At 43.6% G+C, this 27,707-nt stretch overlaps 1 protein-coding gene across 1 annotated transcript; it reads left to right on the forward strand.

Moving 5' to 3' along the window:
• Nucleotides 1–27,707, forward strand: LOC146198750 (juvenile hormone acid O-methyltransferase-like). Its single transcript, XM_084594251.1, has 4 exons — nucleotides 1–151; nucleotides 14,732–15,326; nucleotides 21,112–21,271; nucleotides 27,245–27,707. Exons 2-4 carry the CDS (start codon nucleotides 14,796–14,798, stop codon nucleotides 27,406–27,408), a joined length of 855 nt encoding a protein of 284 aa, XP_084450377.1. The 5' UTR covers nucleotides 1–151; nucleotides 14,732–14,795; the 3' UTR covers nucleotides 27,409–27,707.

The following is a 27,707-nucleotide window of genomic DNA, read 5'->3' on the forward strand; positions in this document are numbered from 1 at the left end:
TATAGCGCACACGTACACGCGACCAGCTCCATCCGCCGCCATACCCACTCTTCCGCCAACGTGTCCAGTCGTGCAGAGTTCAGCACTAGAGTGTTTAGGCACACATCCACCGGTTTGCCAGTTAATTATGAACACAGAACGCCGAATGCAAGTAAGTGGCAACATGGACACGTTTTCTCCATTGTCAACGTAAGGTCTCCCACACTTTCTGTTAATGGAGAGAGCGGCCAAGGGCAAAGAACCACAAAAATGAAAACTGTAGTGCACAGCTGGTAAAAATATTGATAGAAAGCTCATGTTTCGCCTTTAAAAGCATGACGCGATAACCTAAATAGCCTTTGTCCTTTGTCTCGTACCCGCGTTTGCACAAAACGAACTACTTGCAACTGGTACAATACAGTGTATTGTTAAGCCTTAATGGCTCGCGTTCATGGCTTTGTCGCAAACTGTTGTTGTCGTGCTTGCCATTTTGCTCGTCTAATCATTATTCCTTAATTGGTGTCTACATCGGGATCGAATCCCGGCCGCGGCGGCCGCTTTTCGATGGAGGCGAAAAGGTAGTCGCCCGTGTGATTCGCGATGCGATGTCAGCGCACGTTACAGAATCCCAAGTGGTCGAAATTTTCGGAGCCCAAAACTAAGGTGTCTCTCATGGCCTGAGTCGCTTTGGGACATTAAACCCCATAAACTGCTCAAACAAGCGCTTTCCTTATGAGGAATACTGCTAAGCTGTTAGTCATATCATACGAGAATTTGCCAAATGCGCTCCATCCCAATTTGATTCTCCAAATTGTGTATATCCGTTGCGGGGACCGGACCTGTGGCTACTACGTGTTCGAAGTAGACATATTCCCCTACCATTTCTAGTGCCTCGTAGACAGGGCAACCAGGTTTTTGTAATTGAATACAAAAAAGGATTTCTGTATTTTTATATGGCTGTATTACGCCCCCCCCCCCCCCTTCCCCCCCCCCCCCCCCCCCCCCCCCCCCTGTCACTGCAAAGGTGCACTGCCAATGTGCTTTCGGGTAGGCCTCGCGGTTTCCGACCTTTTTTCCGACCGTATATAGTCCTGGTACAAGCACGAGGTGGGATGAATAATAATTATAATCTTGATGCACACGGGGTCAAACCGCAAGATGTCCTGTTAGAGCATGGCCTATTTGTTTGTAGTGAGCCTTACTATCACGTGCACTAACAGAAGTCTTTTGTCTTTGAGCCATGTGAGGGGCACCGATTTCGACCCCTATCTATGACGTGAAATTCAAGGGCCGCCATGATGCTCCTTTTGGTACTTAGTCCCTATAGACGAGGATCTGAACAATGGTTATGAGTTCGTAGGAGCCAAATGGTAACAGAACTTTTTCTTTTTTTATGGGGATTGCACGAAGTTCGTTACCACTTGACGCCGGTCTTCGATTTCCGTGGTGGTCTAGGGGGTGATGTTATACGTGTAAACGCGCCACAGATTTAATACCTACATTTAGCTGTGCAGGTTCCGCGCTGGCGACGTGTCCCACCGGGATGCTGGCTTTCCCATCGCTATTTCTCTGCGTGATTCTAGAATGGTAGCCTTTGTTTCTTGAAAGTTAAATCCTAACCGAGTTTCTGCTTTGGCGGTCCCGTATATGGGGACGAGGTCTGGATCTGTTGAGCAGAAGTTTTTTTGTGCGGTGGCACACATCAGATCTGCATTATAGCAGTGGGAGCAGTGGAGAGCCGAGCAAGGTTTTCGCTTTATATTTGGAATTAGTGGGGTCTCGCACTAACACCACAGAGGTAAAGTTTTCTGATGGGTAAATTAATCTCGAAATTTTAAGCAGTAATCTTTAATTCTGGACATCCACCATGCATGCAAGACGCACTTATATACAACTACTAGGCATAAATATTTTTTATTTGAAACTGCAGAATGTCGTCAGGCATTGTGACAGGAAGGGCTGTGAGTATACATACATTAAAGCGTGAAATATAGGCGTAACGCTAAACGATAGAGAGTGCTACATGTGCACAAACAAGCTTGCGACAACCGAAAACACGGGTATGTTACATAAATCGATTACGTGATTACGGAAGGTAACAACTAGTACAAGAGGCATATGACAAGAATAATTACAGTTGCAACATCAGTGACGGGTTCAGCATTAAAGTTGTAATTAACAGTGAAGCCATAACCAAAGTTATAAAAGTACAAAAGAACGAGAACATTGACTACAATGAATTCATAACTTGAATCAAGGACAAACAGGTGAGTAAAGTGTACGAAAATAAGGAATACAATTATTACTGCGACGCGTATAGTTAAAATGTAAACAGGGTACAAAACGGTAGTAATGATAAGCTGTTAGTAATAAGCGTGTTTAGATTGTTCTATTCGCGGGTCGCCCTTGGAAAAATTAGTATTTGAAAATATCAGTATGGTGAAAATTCTAATAATGCACGAGTAATAAGTAAGAAGGCCTTTCAGGTATGATCTGGATCGAATTCCATCAGATTATTCTGTGGAAGCGAGGAATCGATTTCAAGAATTGGATCTAAAAGACAGAGAGCCTGAAGAGATGTGGACTGATGTTCGTGATATAATACAAGAAGTTGCTACTAAGGTAGTTCCAAAGCAAAAGAAATGCAAGAAAGCAAACTGGTTATCTGAAGAGGCTTTGCAAATAGCTGAGGAAAGGAGGATGGCAAAAGTTATGGGGGAAAGAGAAAGATACAAGGTTCTCAATGCGGATTTTCAGAAAATAGCAAGGAGAGATAAGAATGCCTTCCTGAACATACAGTGCCAAGCAGTCGAGGACAACATCCAATTAAGGAACACAAGAGCTCTGTACAAGACAATCAAAGATATCAAAGGAAGCTTCTGCGCTAAGCTGGGCGTGATAAAGGACAAACGAGGCAAGGACCTCACTGAAGCCTCAGAGATAAAGAAGAGGTGGCAGGAATACACCGAAGAACTGTACAAGAAGGACCCGGATGTGCAAACCCAACATAAGACGGTTGTGATTACTGATCTCGAGCCGGCATCCTGAAGAGTGAAGTTGAATGGGCCTTAGCCAGCCTTGTTAGAACAAAGCTAGCGAAACTGATGGCATTCCAGCTGAGTTGCTTCAAAACCTCAACCATGACGCTGTTAACATTCTGCATACATTATGTCCGAAGATTTGGACAACCCTGCAGTGGCCACAGGATTGGAGGAGGTCAGTTTACATCCCCATTCCAAAGAAAGGCAGTGCCAAAGATTGTTCCAACTACCGCATGATCGCGCTTATTTCGCATGCTAGCAAGGTGATGTTGAAAATGCTCCAAGGTAGGCTGCAGCAGTATGTGGATCGGGAGCTTCCGGACGTGCAAGCTGGGTTTCGCAAGGGCAGAGGAACTAGAGACCAGATTGCCAACCTTCACTGGATCACGGAAAAAGCAAGAGAGTTCCAGAAACCCATCTACTTCTGCTTTATTGATTATGCGAAAGCGTTTGACTGCGTAGATCACAGCAGATTGTGGCAAACTCTCCAAGAGATGGGAGCTCCAATTCACCTCATCTGTCTCCTCAGGAACCTGTATGAAGGGCAAGAGGCCACAGTCAGAACTGGGCATGGTCTTACTGATTGGTTGCCGGTTGAGAAAGGAGCAAGACAAGGCTGCACACTGTTGCCCTGCCTATTTAACCTATATGCAGAGTGCATCATGAGGAAGGCCGGTCTGGACGAGTCTTCAGCTGGAGTGAAGATTGCTGGAAAACGTATCAACAACCTTAAATATGCGGATGATACCACTTTAATGGCAGAAAGTGAAGTGGAACTCAAGAGACTTCTGATGCGCGTACAAGAAGAGAGTGAGAAGTTTGGGCTTAAACTGAACATTAAAAAGACAAAGATCATGGCGTCTTGCCCTATCAAGTCCTGGAGCATCAAGGGACAAGAAGTGGAAGCTGTGACAGATTTTCTCGTCTTGGGCTCCGAGATTACCCCGGAAGGAGACTGCAGCCCTGAAATTAGGAGACGCCTGCTTCTGGGAAAGAGAGCCATGGTTAGCCTTGTCCGCCTAGTAAAGAGCAGACATTAGTCTGCCAACCAAGATCTGTATAACTCGTGCTATGATCTTTCCAGTTGTGATGCATGGTTGCGAGAGTTGGACTGTGAAGAAGGCTGACCGCCGAAGAATTGACGCGTTTGAATTGTGGTGCTGGCGGAGACTCTTGAGAGTTCCTTGGACTGCCAGAAGATCAAATAAGTCGATATTGTCGACCATAAACCCTGACTGCTCATTGGAGGGTCAAATTCTAAAGTTAGAGCTCAGCTACTTTGGTCGCGTGATGAGAAGAGAGGAGTCGCTGGAGAAAGATTTGATGTTGGGAAAGGTTGAGGGTCGCCAGAGAAGGGGCAGGCAGCGAACGCGATGGTTAGATGACATCCTCGAGGCGCTGCAGTTGAAGTTATGTGATGTTAGGAAGATAGTGAGAGACCGGAAAGCATGGCGTGACATGGTCAATAGGGTCACGAAGAGTCGGACACAACTGAACGACTGAACTGAACTGAATATTATATCACGCTAATCTGTTCGAGGACGTCGATATGTACTTTGTAATATGCAGTTTGTTGATTGTGCAATACCTGGTAAATGATTTTAAGCCCTGCAAGTCAGGCTGTATTTTCCATGGTTAGATGTTTTGCGCGTTTGAGTAATTCTATTGGCTAGCCTGTAATGGTCCGGAGTGTTTATTATATATATATTTTAAGTGCCTTCCTTTTTATGAGCTGCTGTTTTTTGTTTGTTTTATAAGGCGTTCTGGCCCACGCTTGTGACAAGGATGGATACCGTTTCCTCCAGCTGACAGCCAGAACTTCTATAGCCTTTGCTGTGTTCATGGCCTCCAACACGAAAACTTCTCTACACAAGAAATCCTCTCTACCTCTTTCTAGAAGCCTATTTCAGTCGTCTGGATCTTCAAGAACATGCATTTCTGACCAGATACTAACTACAGCTTGTAGTCAAAGCAGTATATCTTTTGCTAAAAACTTGCCTTATCAATTTCAGCCCAAGATTTATGCTCAGTTTGAACCACACGTGTGTGTTGTGTTGATATCAACTGTAGTGCACATCATTCCGACAACCTAGGCTTCTGAAAATTTTGCAGTGAAGCTACCGCTCAGTTACTTCTGGTTTAGACGTTCAGTTCAGCCGTTCAGTCGTGTCCGACTCTTCGTGACCCTATGGACCATATCACGACACGTTTTCCGGTTTCTCACTATCTTCCTAGCATCACATAACTTCGTCTGCAGCGCCTCGAGAATGCCATCTAACCATCGCGTTCGCTGCCTGCCCCTTCTCCGACGACCCTCAACCTTTCCCAACATCAAATCTTTCTCCAGCGACTCCTGTCTTCTCATCAGATGACCAAAGTAGCTGAGCTTTAACTTTAGAATTTGACCATCCAATGAGCAGTCAGGGTTTATGGTCGAGAATATCGACTGATTTGATCTTCTGGCAGTCCAAGGAACTCTCAAGATTCTCCGCCAGCACCACAATTCAAACGCGTCAAGTCTTCGGCGGTCAGCCTTCTTCACAGTCCAACTCTCGCATCCATACATCACAACTGGAAAGACCATAGCATGAGTTATACGGATCTTGGTTAGCAGTCTAATGTCTCTGCTCTTTACTAGGCGGTCAAGGCTAGCCATGGCTCCGTTTCCCAGAAGCAGGCGTCTCCTAATTTCATGGCTGCATTCTCCTTCCGGGGTAATCTTGGAGCCCAAGAAGATAAAATCTGTCACAGCTTCCACTTTTTGTCCTTTGATGCTCCAGGACTTGATAGGGCAAGACGCCATGATCTTTGTATTTTTGATGTTTAGACGTTACTGGCGCTTAAATTCCACCCTGACACTTTTTTTACCCAGCCCCGGCTTTCATGCTAAAAAATATTCTCTCTTAACAATTTTGATGCTTTTCGGTTAGGTCATCCAGGTAGAAGTAGTACGCTAATGGTTTTATCGTCATTTAAATTGTACCAAAAGGCTCTTTTCTCCGTTGAATTCGCTTTTACGGACTCTGAAATCCTTGATTTGGGGTGTGTGTTGCCTGGTTGTGCCCTCTCACACAGGCCAACGCTTGTTGTCAGCCTACTTTCAGCTTTCAGTCATCTTCATTTATAAAATAAAATTTCTAATTCACCGGTAGACATCTAACCCTTCGGTAGCTTCATGGAATCTCGTCTCGCTTCTTTCTCTGCAAAGAAACCGGGGACTAATATTTTGTCGTCATTGCTGCTGCTGATTGTGGATTCTCTCTTCCTGTGTAATAAGACTTCTCTCCCCGCAGGAGTCATAATGACTTAAATATTTTCGTTAAAGAGTGGCTACGTTATCTAAATATACATTGCTTTTGTGCCTTGCCACGCCGAGTAGGAATCAATAAACTTTTGCGGCCTGCTAGAAAGAGGCAGCGCTTCTAGGTAATCAACAGTGGCTATATTCCTTTATTTATTGTCTGTTTTACAACGCTATTTGTATCAGCCTAATACTCGTCATTTTGCATTGTCGGTATAGCCCAGCGCTGCTAACCTCCAGAGTCATTTATCCGAGATTTCGAACCGAAAATTGATTAAAATTCCCGAGATAACAAATATGGTGTACAATAGTGAAAAGCAGGAACATTCGTAGTTGAGTCGTAGGTTGCTTTATTTCTCAGACATCTTGTAAAAGGGAAACGAAAGCTCATTACAGTTTAGAGCAATTTGTTCTGTCTCAGATACAAGTTTCTGCCTTCGTTTTTAAGCGAATCTAGGAAATATTTCACCTGTAAACCAAATATTAAAACTATCAAGCGATTCTAAAATACAGTGGAAGTTTAAATGGCGTTACGGGGCGAAATGCAGCTTCTCGGGAAATCATGTGTAATAAGTGAGTGTCATTTATTTTAATGACGCGCAAGTGATCGTAAGCATGCATCGGCACGTGAAATATTTCTCTCCCGGTAAATAATAGTTGTTTAGATTTTATGTTTAACAGCAGAACAATGGCTGGGTACCACGTGCCAGATGAGTGCAAGCAGCTGGAATATATGGAAACTGCCATTTAATATAAATTGGTTTTCCTTTGGTTGTGTTTCATGACTGGCGAGGCTGACTTAAGGGCTTGAATGAAATAAAACGAAGAAGCAGCAGCAATACTACAACTTTTGCAGGTTTCAATGTGGCCTCAGCTTGTTCATCATAATGACCATTTGGCTCTTAAAGCCGAACAACGCAAGAATAAACTCAACTATAAATTTGCAATAACATCTCTGTAAATAAGCCGGGGTAAAGAGTCGGGAGAGAGGCTTGGTGCGCTGCCTTATGAGGCAAAAGAGAGGGACAGGCCGCTCATTGTAAGTGCGAAATTTCGCGTGGTTGAATCAGAACCTCCCCAATATTTTTACTGCAGATTTCAAGAAACGCAAGACTTAAGGCGACCAAAGCTCTCTTCTTTCGTCAGTTTAGGAGCCTCACATAAATCTAGCGTCTTATAAAAACACATTGCTTTGTTTTGCCTTTTTTGCTTAGTTTTTCAAAAACAGGCGCCCTGTTCCTTCCTAATTGAAAACACTAAACATAAAAATAAGAATTTAAACCAATGATTTATTGAACTATATATCGTAAAAACAGACTCTAAATACAACGTGAATATTTACAGCACAGCGAAGTGAATGGTGACGCGCCTTAGGCTCTGCCTTCAAGGCTGTGAAGTGACAGCGTTTGGCTTCAATGTATAGCTCCCATTCCAGCTACTCTTTCGCGTACATGCACTTTAATGCTAGCTCCGCGGCGCAACTTCTATGCTTCCTATGACGCTTATTTTGTCACGCCGCTGGGTGGATTCGCCTGACACTACGCTCGCAGACTCGGCCGCACTCTCCCAGATGGCGTATCTGATGTGGTATTTACCTAAATTAAATGAAAAAGCGGCAAAGATGAAATTTCATGAAGACGATGTTCACTGCTCGGCGCGAGAGTCAGCGATGCTACAGTGCTCTCTTGCTTGGACCAGGGAAGCTGATCTGAAAACGCAGCCGCAGCGACGGTTATTAAAAAATACTTTTTTTTTTGTATATTCGTTACAACCGTGGTCACGTGGTACGCACTCTTGCTATACGACGGACTCGCGCCGTTGCTTTGGCGCCTGCGATTGTTTATACATTGTGTAATAATGCGACCTTGACGATAGCAGTAGAGCTAACGCTCTAAAAACCGACGAAAAGCCTGCGCACTGCTGCGCTATACAGGATGCTCGACTCTAGCGAAAACTGGAATCTCCCTGAGCTCTGGCGACGCATTCAAATAATGAAGCAGTTCTATCAAGAACTGAAATACAAATTTTGCAACGTCTTCTGGCTTCATCTGTTTATTTAGAGTTGCTTTGAAGTTATCGTCATTTGATGGGTGACTTTTCACGGACTTCGCAAACAGTTGAAGAAGTATGACTCATGTGGTCATACATTTGGTGCATTCTTTGACTTCTTTATCTTTCCGCCGAACGCATTACTTGTTAGGGTAAGTCTTAAACGAAGTATTTCTAGTGTATTTTTACTGCGGGCTTTATGGCACTTTAAGAGTATTTTAGAGTGTGCGAGATGGGCTATGAATGCGCTTTAGGACTTGCACTTAACAACATTTTGCCTTGTCCGCGACGGAGCGCTACGACTGCGTGATCAGCGTGGACAAGGAATAGATGGAATTCCGATCAATCTGATTAATGAACTTTGTCCAAGAAGTAAGGAAATGTCGTTAAAAGCTTTGAAAAGAGTCATAACGAATAAGCAAATTCCGGACAGCTGGCGGCAGAGTAAAATGAATTTGATTTATAAAGGGAAAGAAGAAAGGATGCACATAAAATCCTACAGGCCGATTACCATAACATCTGTTATGTATGGGTTGACCATGCAGGCGGTGAAATTAAAGGTGCAAGCATGGGTAGAAAGTAACAAGATACTCGGAGAACTTCAGAACGGCTTCAGAAATGGTAGGAGCTTAGATGATAGCCTGCCTATCCATTGCATCGAAATATCTAGAGTGGAAAATAGACCTTTGTGTTTGGCCTTTCTGGACATAAACGGGGCGTACGACAACGTAAACAGGGAACTCCTGTGTAACATATTAAAAGACGGTATCGGTTATGAGATAATAGAGCTCCTACAGGAAATATACCGGGATAACGAAGTAGAAATTACATGGGAATGAATAAGAAGTACGGAAGCTGTCAAGGTATGCAAAGGATTAAGACAAGGTTGTCCTCTATCATCGCTGTTGTTAATGAGTTTTATAATAAACCTGGAACGGAGAATACAAGAAAGTAACCTAGGTTTTAACCTGTCATAGAGATTAGGTAGAAAGGCGGTAGAGCAGCGCCTCGCCGGTTTGATTTATGCAGATGATATTTTGCTGCTAGCTGAGAGTCAGGAAGAATTGCAAACTCTAGTTAAGTATTGCGGATACGAAGGGGATGCTCTAGGCTTCAGTTTTAGCGCAGTTAAGTCGGGTCTGGTGATTTTCAACGGCTCAACTGATCAGGGTCTTAAAATACAAGGCCGTGAAATACCCTGAGTAGCAGAATATAAATATCTCGGGGTATGGGTAAACGAAGGATTGGCATGCATTGGAAAGCATGAACAATCAATTAAGGCCAAAAGGCGAAGAACTGCCGGAATAATGAAGCATAGGGCATTACGGGGATACAACAGGTATGATGTTTTTGAGGGGTATTTGGAAAAGAATTATGGTGCCCGGGCTAACGTTCGAAAATGCGGTTTTCTGCCTAAAATCAGAGGTACAATCGACATTAGAAATAAATCAGAGATCCGTTGGACGATTACCACTAGGTGCCGACGGCAAAACCACAAATGAGGCGGTGTATGGAGATATGGGCTGGGCATTTTTCGAAGTACGGAAAGCTCAGAGTAAAATATTATATGAGGAACGCCTGAGGAAATTGGACAGTAACAGATTAGCAGCTAAAGTATTTAAACACCTATACCTAAAAAGCGTCGACTCACAATGGAGGAAAAAAACTAGGAAACTAACCAGTAAGTATGCTGGTCACAATTGGACGAAGAAATAAAGACCCTTAAGCAACAGGTCTACATTCTAGTAGAAATTAAGAAGAAATGGACATGGGCAGGACATGTAGTGAAAAGAGAGGATAACCGATGGTCGCTGAGGGTAACAAACTGGATTCCAAGGGAAGGAAAGCGTAGCGGGGGCGGCAGAAAGTTAGGTGGGCGGATGAGATTAAGAAGTTCGCAGGGGCCAAGTGTATGCAGCTAGCAAAGAACCGGGTTAAGTGGAGAAATATGGGAGAGGCCTTCGCCCTGCAGTAGGTATAATCAGGCTGATGATGATGATGATGAAGCAACAGGTGAAAAACACAGAAGGTAAAAATGGGAATAATTCGATGAAAAAGAAACGGAGCGTGGAATTATAGCGAAAGTGGAAAAGACAGATCAGGAAGGAAGCTTTTTTTTGATAACACAAGAGGCAGTGCCCTACTTTTTGAAGCTAGATCAGGGTGCCTTAGAACACGTACCTACAAAAAGAAATTTAACAGTGGTTTGGTTTGTGGGGTTTAACGTCCCAAAGCGACTCAGGCTATGAGAGACGCCGTAGTGGAGGGCTCCGGAAATTTCGACCACCTGTGGTTCTTTAACGTGCACTGACATCGCACAGCACGGGGGCGCCTTGAAAGCGGCCGCCGAGGCCGGGATTCGGTCCCGCATTCTTGGGAACAGTAGTCGAGCGCCGTAACCACTGCGCCACCCCGGCGGGGTAAATTTAACAATGAAGATGACGCATGTGCTGTATATGGTAACTTCACTGAAACAATTGGTCATATTATACTCAAATGTAATGATATCCATCTGGAAGTCGATGCAGGCGCAGTCACGCTTCCTGAAGCCCAGGGGTTTAGAGATACAAGTGGCCGGGTGAATAAACCGGCGGTGGAAGCTAGCAAAAAAAAAGACTGGAAGATTGGTGGCTTAAAAGCAGGAACGAGACATAATGTTAGTAATGTAGAAACAAAAAAATCAATAAATAGAATGATGGTATAGTTAACCAATCTAAAACAATAATTAAGATATAGGGAGAAACTGCTACCACCCAGTTTCAAAAGGGACGCTCCGATATTCCATCCATCCATCCAGCCAGGTCCGCATTTATTTCAAGCAATAACCCCCCGCGAAAGGAGCCATCCTACCGTAGCAGTAGCTACACTACGCGCCTGATTTGAATGAGGCGATGACTCTGAAAAATAACTGGAGGAACCGCAGCCATAACCTATAATATAAGTTCCTACTCTCGGTCAATGGGAGGCCTTGGTGGTCAGATGAGACCTGGGAGTTCAAACTGGTCATTGAATGGGCTACTCCGCTCAATGTCAGCCGTGGACTGATAGCCACCTACCACGGAAGGTTTGCATTTTGCTTTTTATGACAAAATAAATGTTAATTGCCACCAGAATTAACTGCGCGGAGCCACGTGCGAACAACTCTGCCCAACCTTGTATGGCGATGCCTGAGAAGCGGTATATACTTGCCTCATTCCGTACGTCCAGAGCAGGCTAGGCGACTTGGAGTACGTGTCTGGGCCTCTTTCAGTTGTTTTCCTAGCTCACAGTGGTGCTTTCCTGCATTGACTGTGTCAGTCTTTAAGCTCGAAGGAACCTTTATTTCAGTTTATGTGCTATCAGCCCATTCCACAAGGTTTGTAATGCTGCTAAAAAGGAAACTTTGCTTAAACATGCTCGGGCGTTAGCCTGTTATCTGAGTGAGCCGCTGCTTCTACATAGCTTCATCAATAAGCGTGTCGGAGACGTCCATTACACTGTATATCACAGCGAGTTGGTGAAGTCTAATGCACCTGCGCGTGTAAACACTTTCCTATAATCTATAGTTTCTGTGATACCCGGGAAAGCATTGGACTTGCTCTTCGACTATGAGCATACGAGGTGCGCCATTCAGTTTTCGCAGACGTTAGTCACCGTCTAGCTCTTCGTACAGGCACTGCAAAAGCATTTTCGACAGATGGAATGTCGCCAGAACTCTATACGAAGCTCGAAGCGGCGGTCCACGCAGCAGCTGCCCAAGCCATGACAGTCCCGGTATGAGCTCTGGAGCTTTCAAAATTCACTAGTTTCGCCCGAGTTCGCCTGCCAGTAAAAACTATAACTCATGCCCAGGGTGTAGCGTGTAAATGTTTTGCGGGAACATGCTACCGCCGGGAAATGCCCAATATGCAGGCTTGCCGGCTTCAGCAAAGCCATGCTTGCCAAAGCCAATAATTTTACCCAATATAGTTGAAAGGCAGTAAGGACATATCGCAGATTCATTTGAGCACCATTGTGGAGGACACATGAAGCGTCCTCTTAAGCTGGCTTATCCCCGACTGCTAAGGAATAACAGCGCTGTAACCTACGTTGTACTCGTGTACCGAACAACCCAAAAGCAGTCGGCATGTCACTCCAAATGCTTACAAGGCATAAGGCGCACAAAACAATAGTGACGAAACGGTGCTTACACGCGCAATTCTCGAGCAGGAAGATGTTACAGCAGTTAGTGGGCAGTGTCGTTCTATCGAAGGTAACAGATTTGAGCGCGAGGGAACATTGCAGTCACCACTTACCTAATGTTTCCCCGCTGGAAGACTTTCTTTCGTTATTGCCTGCTTTCTCATAAATGCAGTACATCCAGCAAATAACACAGGGACATGCCAAACATCCGTTTATATACACAACACAACTTCTTCATGCTGCCAATTTGTCAAACAGGCTACTCCAATCGGGCGGCTCCAGCTGTACTCTGAGGGCGTCCCGCACGTTGACTGCAAGACCAATCGATGACGCTACCGTTTTAATACCTAATAAGCTGAAGAGATTATTTGGTGTCACCTGTGAGACGAGAAAATTGGCTTTACTGTAAACAATTTTGACAACATATGTAGCGAATGCGAAGACATTCATAAACATTTCTGTCAAGTGACCCCATCTTCTCTGCGCAGTTTAAGCCCGAGTGCGTGATTTAGTCGGGATGGGTTTTCTCGATCGAGCGTATATCGCGTAAAAATTCTCCTGTTGTTTTGACCTGCTGGTTCTAGAGTACATCCGCCCAGCGAAGAAGGCTGAGATATGCTCTTGGTTTATCGCATCGGCACAAAACAAAAATGAAGAGAACAAAGACAGCATGTAGCAGAGCGAAGCAGCAAGCAGGAATGGCACAGCAGCGCCTTCGACGGTGTCTCACCTGTAATATTTCTCGTTTGTTTTGCACGTTTAACTTGGCCGTCTGCGCACTGGGGCTGACTGGCACTAGTCACGGCTGAAAGTGCCAACTTTTTTGCATTCGCCCACGCTTCGCTTTTTGTCAAAGCTTGCACCTTGCGCTGAAAACTGTAAACAAATTAAGTACTTAAATAAATTATTCGCAAAATTATATGTTAGATATTTTAAAGTACTGGAAAGAAGAGAAACGCCTAGCGTAAGAATGCCCACCATATGCACTTTCTGCTTTCTAGCGTGGATAGCCAGATAATGGGCGAGAGAAGCAACATGCATCAACCCGCCCTAACTGGGCATTGCAAGCAGCTTCCAGCAAGGGTGTAGACAGATAGTGAATAAGTCATTATATTCCCATTTTTGATGTTATACCGATAACAATAAGAGGCACTAGTGCGTTTTGTTTTTTACTCCGTCTGCTATGCTTAAAACGAGCGAACGATACGTGCAGAGGGCGCTAATGTGGCTTTATCTTGGCATTTTAATGACGTCTGCTTTTGCACTTTCCGTGACATTTACGCTCACTGGCTGCCATCGCACAAAGAGCCCAGAACTCGGAACATCGCGCATAGCTCGACTGTCTTCCCAATAAAACAAAAATTTGCCTCCCGGTGAAAATAAATTTTGACTAAATTGCGGGATAAAAATTGTATTTTCTTAGATAAAACCTAATTCTCTAAATACAGAAAAAACATAATTAGGTTTAGCAGCACCCAATGCATGTGTAGGTTTTCTGCCCATGTCCATCACCTAGTAGGAGAAATAATGCTAAAAATATGCACGTTCGCGTAGTAAGCTTTCGTTTTGAGCACGAAATTTCTCCAGCATATGCCATCTTGGGCAGCCGAATATGTACCAGAGGCTATAACACAGAACTTGACGCACAGACGCCAGCCGTCAATCGGTACAACAATTGCCATTGCGGCTATTGTGGGTCTTTATGTTCGATCACGAGCGGTTAAATGAGTGTCACTGGCAGCTCTTGCGTGGCATCATCACTGTATTGATTATTTCACGAAGCAACTATAAACCATATCAATCATCGTAACCGTGCGGTAAGCGACCACAATTTTATTCTGACAAAAAATAAAAATTACAATAACGATAACAATGAGCGCAGGATGGGCAGCGCAGGGCGGGTAGGCAGGCATATAGGTGGTTCAGCCACGCGTTACAGGCTGCAGATTTTACTCAAAGCGTGGCGTCGTTGTGATATTCTATTTGGAAATTCTGTGCACATAGATTTCGTAGCTGTGTGTTATTTCCGTAGCCTGTGACAGTTCTCTTCATTTTCGTTTATAAAACAAAGACAGGTCGAGCTTATCAACTGCAATCTACTTACCTATCAATTATAAAAATATAAGATCTAGAAGCAGGGGCAGAAGCCTTTGTCCTTGCATGAATCATGCCCGTCTCTTAAAAGCTGTGTTTCTTTCAGGAGGGCAAAAGGATCATCTGTGAAGGTTCTGCACACTGAAGCTCCGGATTCTGGGCAATTTCCCATGCTCCCTCGAACCAATATGACCCTGCCTTGTATAAATGCTGGCCAGTATGCTGAGAATAATATCATTCAAAGAAAGTATAACAACTCAGTTCTTGACTTCTGCCAGCCAGCGTTCTTCGTCGAACCAAAAGAGACTATGCAGTTCCTGGACATTGGATGCGGAACAGGTGATTTCGTGCATGACTGCCTTCTTCCCCGATGCCTTCCATGCCGTAGGCTTGTCGCCGTTGACTGCTCCCAGGAGATGATACAGTTTGCGAAGCATCACTTCGTTCACGAGAAGATCGATTATCATGTGCTCGACATTGGCGACGATGTCAGTGATTTTATCCGTGACTTTGATCAGTTCGATCGCGTTTACTCATTCTTCTGCCTTCACTGGCTGAAGGATCAAGGTGAAGCTTTGAAGAACATCGCCAGACTTCTCAAAACAGGTGGAGAATGCCTTCTGGTGTTTCCAGCATCGCAGCAGCCTGCCATGGTTCGCAGTCTTCTGGCAAAGATGAACCGATGGGCAAAGTATTCGGAGGTAATGAATGGTTTTCAGTGCATTGGATCATTTAGCTTTCCGGTCTACGCTACCGCCAAGGACCCGCTGAGTGTTTTGCGAGTCAAGAAATTTGTTTTGTTTGATCTACCCATCAGTGGATGGGTAGATCATCAGGAAATATTTTGACTTCAGCAAGTCTAGTATGTCCTCTATCACTACTCACATGAAGGATTACTGATGCTTGTGACAATATGCAGTATATTACCGACACCAGAATGGCGGATGTTCAAGTCTAGTAACCATGCTAAGTTACACCCAGATCTACCTTCTTCCTGCCCTTTCTCTTATTTCTCTGCCTGCATCTACACTCCAGACGCCTTTGGCTCTGTCGACGCGAGGCGCCACCGGCACGCGCCCAGCTTCTTACTCCCTCGACAAGATTCGCACATTCTTTTATATTGCCCTAAACCTATCAGATCGTTCGTGTGCCGTGCCGCACGAAATAAACGCTGTCATCCACGCGCCATTGCTAGTCCGTACCATGACTCAGCGGGCGCATTACGGTGGTGGTGGTGGAAACGTTTTTGGTTAATGGTGATTCAGGGGGCCAAGCTTTTGGGTGGCCCAGCTGAATTCGGAGGGTCACCACTTAATTGGCCCTACGCGAGTTAGGTTCGATAAATTTTGGTCAAATTCTGAAAAGGTCAAAATTTGGAGGTCCAGAGGCCAGATTTCGAGGTTGGCGCATCCCAATTTAGAGGTCACTACCGAGTTGGCCATCCTCTATTTAAAATGAACTTCAAAGATGGTAGTAATATATTATTCACCCATGCGATTGATTATTAATATTTTGTGCGGCCACGCGTTTATGACAGGCGCTGTCCACCCGCTACGCTGGCACACTGCTGACACACTCTACCGACGCGCTCATTTCACGTCACTAATGAGCCCAGAATGGCTTTAGCCTCCTGTGACAGACCCCCGAAGATGTAAATACAAGACTGTTCACGTCTGCCGCCTCACTTGTGTCATGGTGGTGTTTGTTGTTATATTCGTACCCCGGCAGCGTGACCCATCTTTTAGCTGGGAGAAAATGTGTAGGCCAAGATGTGTTCCGGCGGAAGCCATACCGCAAGAGTACGGCGCAAAGTCCATGCGTTGTCTGTTACAGGTAGGAGTATAGGTCTGCCACGTCTTCCTGAAAGTATTCTGTTCTGAGCACAAAGCTAGCTACAGTTTCGGTAACTCCAAAACATATTACAATATCCTACAGTGTACCACGTCCAAGAAATCTGAGCAATTGTCATGCTGATGAAACAAATCAAAATTGTTAGCGCGTAGTTTATTGACATTACAACAATATGCACAGCTATGATAAGAATAACAGCTAAGAGACGAAGGCGGAGAAATGTTAATGAACAGGTTTTGTTGCAGAGAGTTTGCACCACCGCGACGAAAACGATATAGCAAAACAGTCATATATTGTCCGTGCGTCCAAGCATTGTGCTCTCTGTGGCGCCATGAAAGAACAGCACGCGACAACAGAGCAGGCGTCAAAACAGCGCGCAAAAAACACCGCATCCACAAACAGCACAGGGAAAAAACACCATGGCGAGAAAACGGCACAAGTAAAAATCATCACGCGTCAAAACAGCACATGGTATAAAACAGCACAAAACAAAAGCAGCGCACGGAGACAACAACATAGGGACAAAAAACAAAACAAAAAAAAAAGACAGGCAAGAAACAACAACTTCAAGACGACAAAACAGAGCAGCGCAATGCTGTGCATCGCTGGGGAAGCGGTAAATTTTATAGTCATAACTGCGAACGGCAAATGCCAAACCGTATACGGCAGCAGCGTTCAGAACAAGAAGTTATTTTTTTTTGTTGCGCTATAACGGAAAGACACATCACTAGCTTTCAAATGCTTATTTGCAACCTTCAATATTTCGTACTACACTGTCAAATGAAAAAGGCAAAAACGGGTATTACCTTTGAATTCGACTGCCTACAATCTCGCCTTTGAAATACGATATATATGACTTTCACTGTGATTAAACACTCGACCACTCATCAAGCCCACTTAATGTACATGACGCCTACTTTAATTTGAAACCCACCTGCAATGGGTGCACACAGGTGTGTCATTGGAACCTGAGAGAGTAGAATGACAAACTATATTTGTAAACAAGAATTGTGAACAGGATATTTACAACGACTTGCAATGTACAAACTTTCTGGTCACGCAACAAAACATGTCCGTGGATACTTCATCATCGGAAGCAAGTTAAAGACAGGATGGAATAGACGAAAGTTCTAGCCCCGCCCCCAAATTTTACGCGGCTACTCTAGAATGGGCCCTGGCCCCCTAGCTCCAGACAACTCGATAACGAAAAGCAATGAGGTGGCGCTTAATAGTAAATCATTCCCCCACCCTCTCTGCACATAAAATTAAAAGGTATGAACTAGAGCTCTCCGGTGCATTAGTTTGGAGATTTTCAATTCGTCCAAAATGATGTGAGGACTTTTTCACATCCCTTTGGTATTTTTCATCCGATTGCATAACATCGCATAGCACACGCTCAATATCGACGGTGTGAACACCTTTGAAGTTGTACCCACACCCCTCTCTTGTACCCCTCTCTTGCCCAGCCTGCAACCATGCACAAGGGCGGACGGGGGAGTATGAGTCATATCAAAACAGATTGGATGCCAGCCGCCAAAGTGAAACAATTTGAAACCTACACTGCGATCGCTGGCCAAAGCGATCGTTCAGTTACCATGTCCCAGCTGTTCACTAGACACGCTAGAGGAACGCTGCACATTTTCGCGTCACAAAAATATCTGGTTTTCTGTTCGGCTGAAAGAAATTTCCACAATAAATGATTGGACAAAAAAAAAAAAAGAAAAGAAAACGACGCGCTGTATCTTACGGCGCTCACCACCTGAAAGAATGAAAAACTTTCTAGGGGGCTCACGTATGTGTCCACTAAGGCCGACGCAAACTAATCAGCTTCGCTGGCCACTGCATTAGAGTAGTATGCCGTAGCCTCGGATTAGCCCATATCTCTATTCTATTAGCACGTTGAATCATTACCCAGCTCATATTGTTAAGCAGTAGAAGGAGCAAAGTTCGCCTATAGCGGCCTCACTAGCCAAGCTTTCTAGCCTGTTTAAACATTAAATCATAAATCATAACCATAATCATTTAGTTAATCAACAACAACAACAACAAAAAAACAATATTCTTCATCTCAAACCTCCGCAGCGGTATGCGTTCTCCTTCGTGATTATAACTATGACAATTCTCCGCTCCCACAGTACTGCACCGTACTGCGCTGCCCAGTTTTGTCGTCTTGCTGTTTGTTCCGTGCCCTGTTTCGACGCCTGCTATATTTACCAGTGCTGTTTTCTCGCCATGCTATTTTTTCATTGCGCTGTTTTGTGTTTGTGTTTGTGTGTGTGTGTGTGTGTGTGTGTGTGTGTGTGTGTGTGTGTGTGTGTGTGTGTGTGTGTGTGTGTATTGTGTGTGTGCGTGCGTGCGTGCGTGCGTGCGAGCGTGCGCGCGAGCGCGCTGTCTTGAAGTATGCTGTATGGTCGTGTGCTGTTCTTTCGTGTGCCCTCTCTCTGCAGCACATTGTTCAGAAAGACAACCTGTTTTATGCCGGCTGCATCGCTCGCTTCGCTTGGGGAGGGCTTTTAGCTTAGTTCTTTCTTTTTTTGCTTTCTTTATATTTCAATTTATTTTAGTTGTCACTGCGTGGTGCAACTCCAATAGAGTTGTTGTCATTGGCCATTGATGCTGCTTGAGGACAAGCTTGACACTACTGGCCGCTGTTTTAGTTAGTGCGCTTTCCATCAGACGGCGCTACTCAGAACAGTGCTCTCTCCCGCATATGTAATTCAGCTTAGGTTCTAGGGCTAACCGACGGGAGAGGGCACAAAAGGAGGATCGAAGAGAGCTTTGGAATGTCGGATCGACAGTTTCTGGGAGATATAGCAAATATAGGAGACGCTTTTGTACATCTATGGGCCCTCAATGAAAGCCATATAGCTGATGCATCCCGCGTGTGGCTTCCACAGAGTGCGAAAGCTTGTGCTATGAGCGCAAACAGGGGGTGTAAAAGTGCACTTAGAAATTCGTGCCCGTCACATTGGCTGTGCATTACAACACTGTGATCGACAGGGCGAATTTCTTGCAGCTTGTCTATAGCGATTGGCCCGATTAATCCAGCATGTAAACAAACATGCTGCTTTTGCTTGTCTAGGTCGTTAATCATGCTTTGCAATTCATCTCGTGAGTTACATCGTCAGCGAATCTAAGACTACGGAGATATTCTCCATCAATTCTTGTCCAAGCATACCATTTTAAGCTGTTGGTTCAAATCTATTGAATGTTCGCATTGTGTCCTTTATTGTGAAATGGCGCTTTCAATCACATCAATGATAATTAAAATGATTAGTTCATATGTCCCGAAATTTATTGATTTGCTGAATGGTATCGATACGGCATGAACTTACTTACTTAACAATTGCCTCTCTAATCTAACACATATTCATTACCGGGCAGTAGTAAGCTACTATATAGTATGGGCAAAGGAGCACGTAACACAGATACTGTGCTCCACTTTAACGAAGCCTTACGGACGTGCCTATATACCAGAGTACACCCGCTCGTGATGAATGTTCATCCTTACCATACTTCTAAGCGAATCTGGCTTGAAGTGTTCGACATTGTGATGATTTTAATACCATTTACTGAAAGCTTTCTAAATAGCTCACGTACTACATACATAGAACATTGTTTCAGTGAGAGCTTCTATAGTCTAAATATTAAAAAACAAAAACAAAATGTGCGTCACTGAGAGGTACCGTTTCTGACTCAAAATACAAGGTACCCGGGCACGACTCTTATGTCCGTTGCAGAAAATTCTCTTCAGAGCGTTATTGATTTACTTTTCAATTCCATCGCTCCATGGGTGACTTCCAACCTAATCGGCCAATTTATGACATGCGTGAAGCTGGCACCAGCGCACATGGGTTCGTCTCCGGACGGAAGGCTTAACGTTTTCGAGTTAATATAAGCTAATTGTGTGTATGAGAATCTTAGAAATTCAGGAAAAAAGAAAAAAAAAATGCCCGATGCAACGACTTACCCTTGTGGACAGCAGGGTTCATGTGTGAACTCTCCAGATGATATTACCGTAATTATTTTGTGAATTACTGGGTCTGAACTCATCAAGAGAAAGGAAAACATAGAGTACGTGCTGTCCTTAAAAGAAAAAAAAAGGGGGGGGGGGAGGGGATCGTTGACTTTAATGCTTAGCCTCTGGCACATTCAGTTCACAAGAAAAAGAAAAAATCCTCCGGTGGATCACGATAGTCGGTATTGCTAAATTTTTTCGCAGCAGTGGAAGTGTTTGCAATGGATCATACGCCATTGCACACGCAACACGAGACACTTATTGGGCTTCGCTTTGGCTGCGGTCAGAGCTTTAGGCAGCAGGCTCTCCTCGTATCTTCTTCGCTTTACTTCTTACACTGCCCTCCCTGTTCACTATTTTCCTACTACACTTAGTGGCGCAAGCAGAGGCACATAACTTTTTTATTATTTCTGACTGGCCTCACCATACTATATGTCATACTTCGCTTGGCTCCCAGTTGGCCCTGCTTGTAACACCATCACTGCCGGCTCAATTCAGTAATCGGAGCCCATGGAGTGGCGTTCTGAAAATGCTTAAAACTGTGAACTCTGTCAAAACGCTACAATTCAGTGATCCTAACCTATCGAATAAAAGCTGCGCCATAACTTTGTTTGCAGCCGTTACAAGAGTTCATTCCGAAAAGCTATTACATGGAGGGGAAACGAGAGCAAATCCACTACATGACATCGCTCCTGGACGAAGCCGGACTTTCACCAACTGTTTTCGCGCTCTCCAAAATAACAGCATTCGATGGATGGACTGAGGAGGATATAATTAGTAAGTAAGATAACACGCTGCTCATAAAAAGAAAATGATACGCTACGAATTAAACAGGTGGAAAAGGTTGAAAATAATATTTCACTGATAAGGACAAAAGCGGTGCCACGCCGGATCCTTGCACTGAACTCTAGAAAGGTATGCAAACTACCTGATCAAGTTCAAGCTGGAAACTACACACACACACACATACACGCACGCACACATTACATTTTCCTTATCGGGAATCTCTCATGTTGACCATTCTTTATGTAATAATGAAACACCGCATTGAAGGAACTGATTCATGGCATTTCCCATTTTTTTTCATGGCATTTCGGATATTATAACATCCTTGCACTCAACAGTACAAAGGTATGCAAACTATCTGATCAAGTTCAAGATAGAAACTATATTTTCGTGTTGTAATTTTGAATTTGTATGTGTTCTTTATTTGTGTGTTGCTTGTACGAATTTATTTTCCATTTTTCGGCGCTTTATGTATCGCCTAAAGCAGATGAGCAGAGCTGCCTTGATTGTTATCATTAAAATTTGGTAAATATAATGAATATTATGCCCAGCTGCTAAAGTCTCAAAGAGAGACTGGCAGTATTGTAATAAAATGAAAAGACAACTTCACTGTACGAATATTATTAAACAACGAATGAAAACTGAATCAAGGGTAACTCTTGACTCAGTTGAAACGTAGTCTTAGAGATGATTAATGTCCAGCCTGGCTTAAAACGCAGATTATTATAAATACCTATGTCCTGATTTCTAATCCTCAGCGCTAGTTCTATCACAATGTAACAGGCACGCTTCTCATAGGATGTGCAGAAGTGTTTGTATGGAGACACTGAGGTAAATTTGAAGTTGTCATGTACAGATCGCCACTCCCTGCCTTATTATGAGTAGGCTCTTTTCGGACCTAAGTTTTATTAATAATTAAGGGAAGTTTTCTTAAGGATGATCCCCACTAGCTGCTTTTGTGCCACCCAGTTGCGATAATCTCAAGAATGATTTCAATAGTAGAACTTCAAGCCTGGGCTATGTTGTCATCATGTCTACAAGGTTATCATGAAGCCATTCTTGGTCTTGATATTGCCATCTTTATCTGATTTAGAATAAAGAATAGTCTCGTTTTTAATTAGAGAACTAAATAAATTCCTTGATAGCGATTAAATATGAAGTAAAAAAAAACCAAGGCATTGCTTTTTTAAGAACAAATTTGATGAAGCGGTACACAATATTCCTGCCAAAAATATTTTTAGCCGAAGCGGTGGCCTTGTGGTAGAGCATCCGCCTCGCATTCGGGAGGTACCGGGTTTCGATCCCTGGTGCCGCCGGTTACACCCACCGGTTTTTCAATGGGTACAAGCTTTCCCCCGGCCTGGTGCTCGGATTTAGGGACCTCAGATGCTTTTAGGTGTAAAATTCAATTTCGCTCATCTATTTCGCGACGAGCAGATTCCTTTAACAGAACGAAAAGCAGAAACGAAGGCTCCCGCTTTTCAGTACGCAACACCGTTTCGCCAGGTTTTTAAAACAGGGCAAATTTGTTCAAGATTAGTTTAAATCTGCTTTTTGTTAAAATTGAAAGTGTCCATGTCCAAAACTGTATGCACCGATAGAAAACTAGCGGACGTATTAAGCTTGTCTTACAGCGAAATGTTTTGTTACTTGTTTATTAAACACCTCTTTATGCACGTCTTTATGGAATAGGCTTTTATAAAGATAAATCCAATATTAACGGTCTATAGGAGAGCTACCAGTACACAGATGCTCATTAAAATTTCATTTAGTTTGACTGTACTGATCAACGTCCTATTCCAAAGCTGTTGCGCGTTCAAGATAGCCGTTGTATTGTTTCCAATGACTCTTAGAAGTGCTTGAACAAAATCATGCAGTGGTGCATAGACAGAAAATACTGTGCAGAGAGACGGACGTGCATGCGATTGAGATAAGTTAGCAGAAAAAAAAATTATATAGTTGTCATAGGGTTGAAGGTTCGAGGACGATTCAGGCTATGAGTGTAAAAATACTCTTGGTGCAACCTAGCATTTTAATCAATGAAAATAATCCGCAAATATTCTTCCGCTCAAGTTCGTACTGGTATAATTTTTACGACGGCTGCTGATAAAAAAAACGAATTAGTCAAACTTTGCAATATCTTTGAATGTTGCAATGTGTTCTAATTTGAAAATATTCAGCGATACAGCGATAAATATCTTCCCCCTTTCATACGCAGATCCCAATAGTAATATTAATAGTTTCTATGGGAATTCCACATCTCGCACGCGAGCGAATATAAGGAAAAGCAGTCCTTTCCGCGATGTTACAGTGCGGAAGGTAGGCGAAGTCGCCGAATGTCAACCGTAAGGGCGCGAGGGGTCTCGTGTGAAGTTATCCGGCGCGTGTCGATACACAAGCCGGCGACGCTGCTTTACGCGAAGCCTGTGCTGAGCACTTCAGGCGTACTGAGCCCGCCGACTGACCTTATTTACGACACCGGCATTCCGGGCGCATGTACGGGCAAAGGGAATGTGGAATCCCCACATTACTAATTGGAAAACGCATCTGTACAATCACTTCGGGCACAATTTTCTAGGCTCTGTGCAGGTTCTCTTGGAGATCTGTCAGCCTAGCAAATTCAGTGACAATGGGCTTTTCATGGTACACAGGAACAGCAGTAGCGTACCTTAAAAGAGTCGATAAGCGTTAATATAGCAATGCTTTCAATTTCGATCATGAAAATCCTAACCGTAATACGAGGACTATTTTGTGAGTTTACTTGCCACCGTCTCATGTACGCGTGTATAAATAAATGTGTTCAGTTTACGTCCAATTCTAGTCTTCTCAAATGTAGGAGTCTACCAAGATTTCACAGAGCCTCCACATTCTGTCTATGCAGTTCAAAATGCTCGTTTCTATTTATTTACTACTCCAATTTGATGTTGCTGCGTTTCGGCACCCCACGAAGAAAATCCAAGCCTGATCGAGCCCCGCGAAAGGCTAGCGCGGCCATATGACAAAAAAAAAAAAAAAGAAAAAAAAAAGCTGTAGTAAAAGGTTTTCAGCTTATATGGTCTGTATGTCAGAGCATTCACAGCGCCATTCATGACCAAACCGCTTTCACATGCTACCATAGTGGTTCCTGTTATTAATAAGCTTAAATTTCGAGAGCTCTGCATACTACAAAACTGAAAGCCCCTGAAGTCTTCAGATCCGGTGGCCTGAAGAATTCCAAAAAGGCTGCCGTGATACAGTTTGTCGTCAGAATTCATCAGATAATCGTTTGGACGAAGCCAAAGTTTTTTGATCATGCGGGTCGCCGGATCGCGGATGGACAGCGACACTATCGTTAAACCTCACAATTAGCATACTTTTACTGGCACGATCTAGATTTTTACTGGAATGATCTAGTTGAGAGCGAATAGGAGTAGAAGCCTGCAAGTATGGTGTCCAATAAATCTCTGTGTGTGTCATGCCATGTGAAATCTAGCTTCGTCTCTGATCTTGCAAGGTCTGCTGGTTTGGCCTTCTGTCTAGCTTATCTGCCTAGCAAAAGGCGAGCGATGCCTGCTTTTACCTGTGTGTAGAACATACATATCAGCGTTTTTGGTATGCGGAGTTGATGCAGGCCTCTGAAATGAAAAAAAAAAAAAAGATGTACACGCAGTGCCAGCGTATTTGAATCGGGTCACGACAAGCCTTATCTAACGTTCATAGTGTTCGCACTTTGTGGTTATCGTGTCTGGAAAGAAAAACTCTGGAATGCTCTTAACGTGCCTTTTAACAGCCTGTCCGACAATGGAACTTGTGTTCACAGACTGCCAGCAGACTCACCACCTTATTAGAGTCTCCATTTTGTTACGGAGGATTTGTCAGATCACCACGGGACATAGAAAACATTTATAACCGCAACAAGTCAACTCCGATGAGGCGCAGCTAACAAATGCCTTCAAAACGCTTTAATTTTCTGGCTTTTGTTACAGTTAAGTAGCATTTTCGTTGCCATCGTCACTGTGAGCAGCACATTATCCCAGACATCCTAAGTGCTTCTAGACTTCTTCTTGGTGACTTTTCTTTCTTTCCAATTGGAGACTTGTTTCTTTTTTCTAAGCGATTTTTCGCTTCACAACCAGCTTCTTGAATGGCGTAGTCGGCAATGGGTCGCATGCATAGCATCCAGAGAAACGTCCGTTTCTACTTGCCAAAGCGAGGCAATGATGGGTGTGTTTTGCTCGGCCTACTATTATCGCGTGTTGTTTTTCTTTTCCTCTATTCAACCTTCAGCCCCAAGCTCGGTTACAAATGAACGTTGAATTGCATCTCTGTCTAAAGGCCCCGCCGCTAATTTCAGCATTGCTAGGTTTCAAACTATTCATGGCTTTCAACCGTAAAAGGGTGCCCAATAATCAATGAGATAAACAATTAGCTACCTCATGAGATAAAATATTTGCCGAAAAATAAACCAGAATATCGTGTTCTGCAATAAACACCGCAAAGCATCCCCCCCCCCCCCCCCCCAGCTGAAGTTTTAAAAAATAACGAAAAATCGCAGCCCTCAGTAGTAACAAGTGGCCCCTCACTCTGGTAGTTTATCAGGCTCATTTGTCTACGCCCGTGGCTTTAGCACAGTGCAAAATACAGACCTATGTAGGCCACAGAAGTGAATTCTTGAAGGCAAAAGTATCAGACCAGTTAAAAATTGCAAGGGTTATTTCTGTTAAACCAATTATAGTGCGATAAAACATTTTCTCTTTCGTCATACTTACTTCAGCTAGGTGTAATAGCTGCTTTTGACGATTCTTATCTCGTACAAACATTATCTGGCTATGGGCCTGGTGCGCTACAGTTTCAGCTGTACGTGTCGCGCCGTGGGAGAACCTCCTTGTTAATTGGTGGCGGTTAAATGTCGTGGCCTCTGCGATCTGCTCCGGTGCAACTAGGTGCTTGATCGTGAAAATCACAGGTTCATCCCTTCTTGTGAAGACCGTACTTAAACCTGGTTATAAGGAGCGAAAGCATTCGCCGCGGTGGCACATCTGTTAAGGTGGGTTCGCAGTCTGCCGGTTCAAAATCCGCTGCGATCGTATTTCTTTGGTTTTGAAACTACTACAATACGCCATGGTTAAGGCATTGGTCGGTAATTGGCTTCATCACTCTCTTTGTTGGCTGAAGAACTTAAAAGCCTGTCGGGAGACTCGCGCATTGGGGCAGCAGTACAGGACTGAGTTGGAACTATTTGTGCAAGCAGCATAGTTGAAACCTCCCGAAGACGCCGAACATACCAGAAAAAATACCAGAAAGAAATAACATACCAGGAGCCTTGGGAACCCTTTAATTCGAGAGTACTTTGGGATGATAAAAGACACTGTTGTGCACATGTTAGTATAATGCTCTGAGATTCAGATGGTTGACAAAATGTTTTTCGCTGCTTTTTTCTGCGCTCTCAGCAAGTCAATGGGCAGCGTTCCTATGAAGACACTGTCTAATACTGTAGGATATTTTTTATGAATCAATTTATTTAAATTGTCTAAAATTCTAACAGAAAGCGAAAGTTTGCTTGTGAACTTTGTCTTGAGCTTACAGCGTAGTTAGACTCTCCATAGAAAACGTATTCAATGTATTTTTATTCACTGTGAGGCAACCATAAAAAAATTTTGGTAATTTCATGCACATGTTGGCAGAACTGGTTTAGGCTTCTAATGCGTACTAAAATTTTCCTCTGAAGCTTTTACACTCGGAAAAAAAAAATTAAGTCAGACTGGCATAGAAAACCAATGAGGCGCGTTTCTGAAAATAATAGAAAAAAACTAGCCAAGAGTAGATTCGCAGATATATTGATTATTATTGTAATGCTAAACAAAGTGTGTATAAAATAGGTTCAAGAACTGATTACAAGAAACTGTCCAGGTATCACTAGTTGTCGACTTATATGTCCAACTTGTCTGAGGCCTTCCGTTTATTTGGAATCTTATTAATTTTCAGGAATGAATATGAGCCTTCTTCCGATCAATCACCTAGTGCCCGACGACGAGAGAACCCAGCTTCTCGCCGACGTGACAGCGCTTGTTCGACAAGTTCACGGCCCCGAAACTGACCAGTCCCAATTCAGAATGTACAACATTGTGGCTACGAAGCGGAAGAAATAGAAATTTCCAGGATTCACACAATTATGGCCTCAAATGCTTTATTTCTGTGGATCTAAGCTGATAGAAGTTGCTGAAGCCTAAGTGACATATGACGGCCGCGAGCAATTTGTTCTTTTATTATGCAAATGATACAACACAGATGCGAATTATTTCCAGTAATTATTCTGCTATATTCATTGCTCTTTATTACATTTCTTTCCGCCATAACATTTACTACTCACAAATGACTGATAAAAAATGCGACAAAAATAGAAGTGGTACCTCTCCTTTAAAGCAATCTATGTTAATAAACGGGTGCA

The sequence above is a fragment of the Amblyomma maculatum genome, chromosome 2 (genome assembly GCF_055883805.1).
Source record: "Amblyomma maculatum isolate TAMU_Amacu chromosome 2, ASM5588380v1, whole genome shotgun sequence".
Lineage (NCBI taxonomy): Eukaryota > Metazoa > Arthropoda > Arachnida > Ixodida > Ixodidae > Amblyomma > Amblyomma maculatum.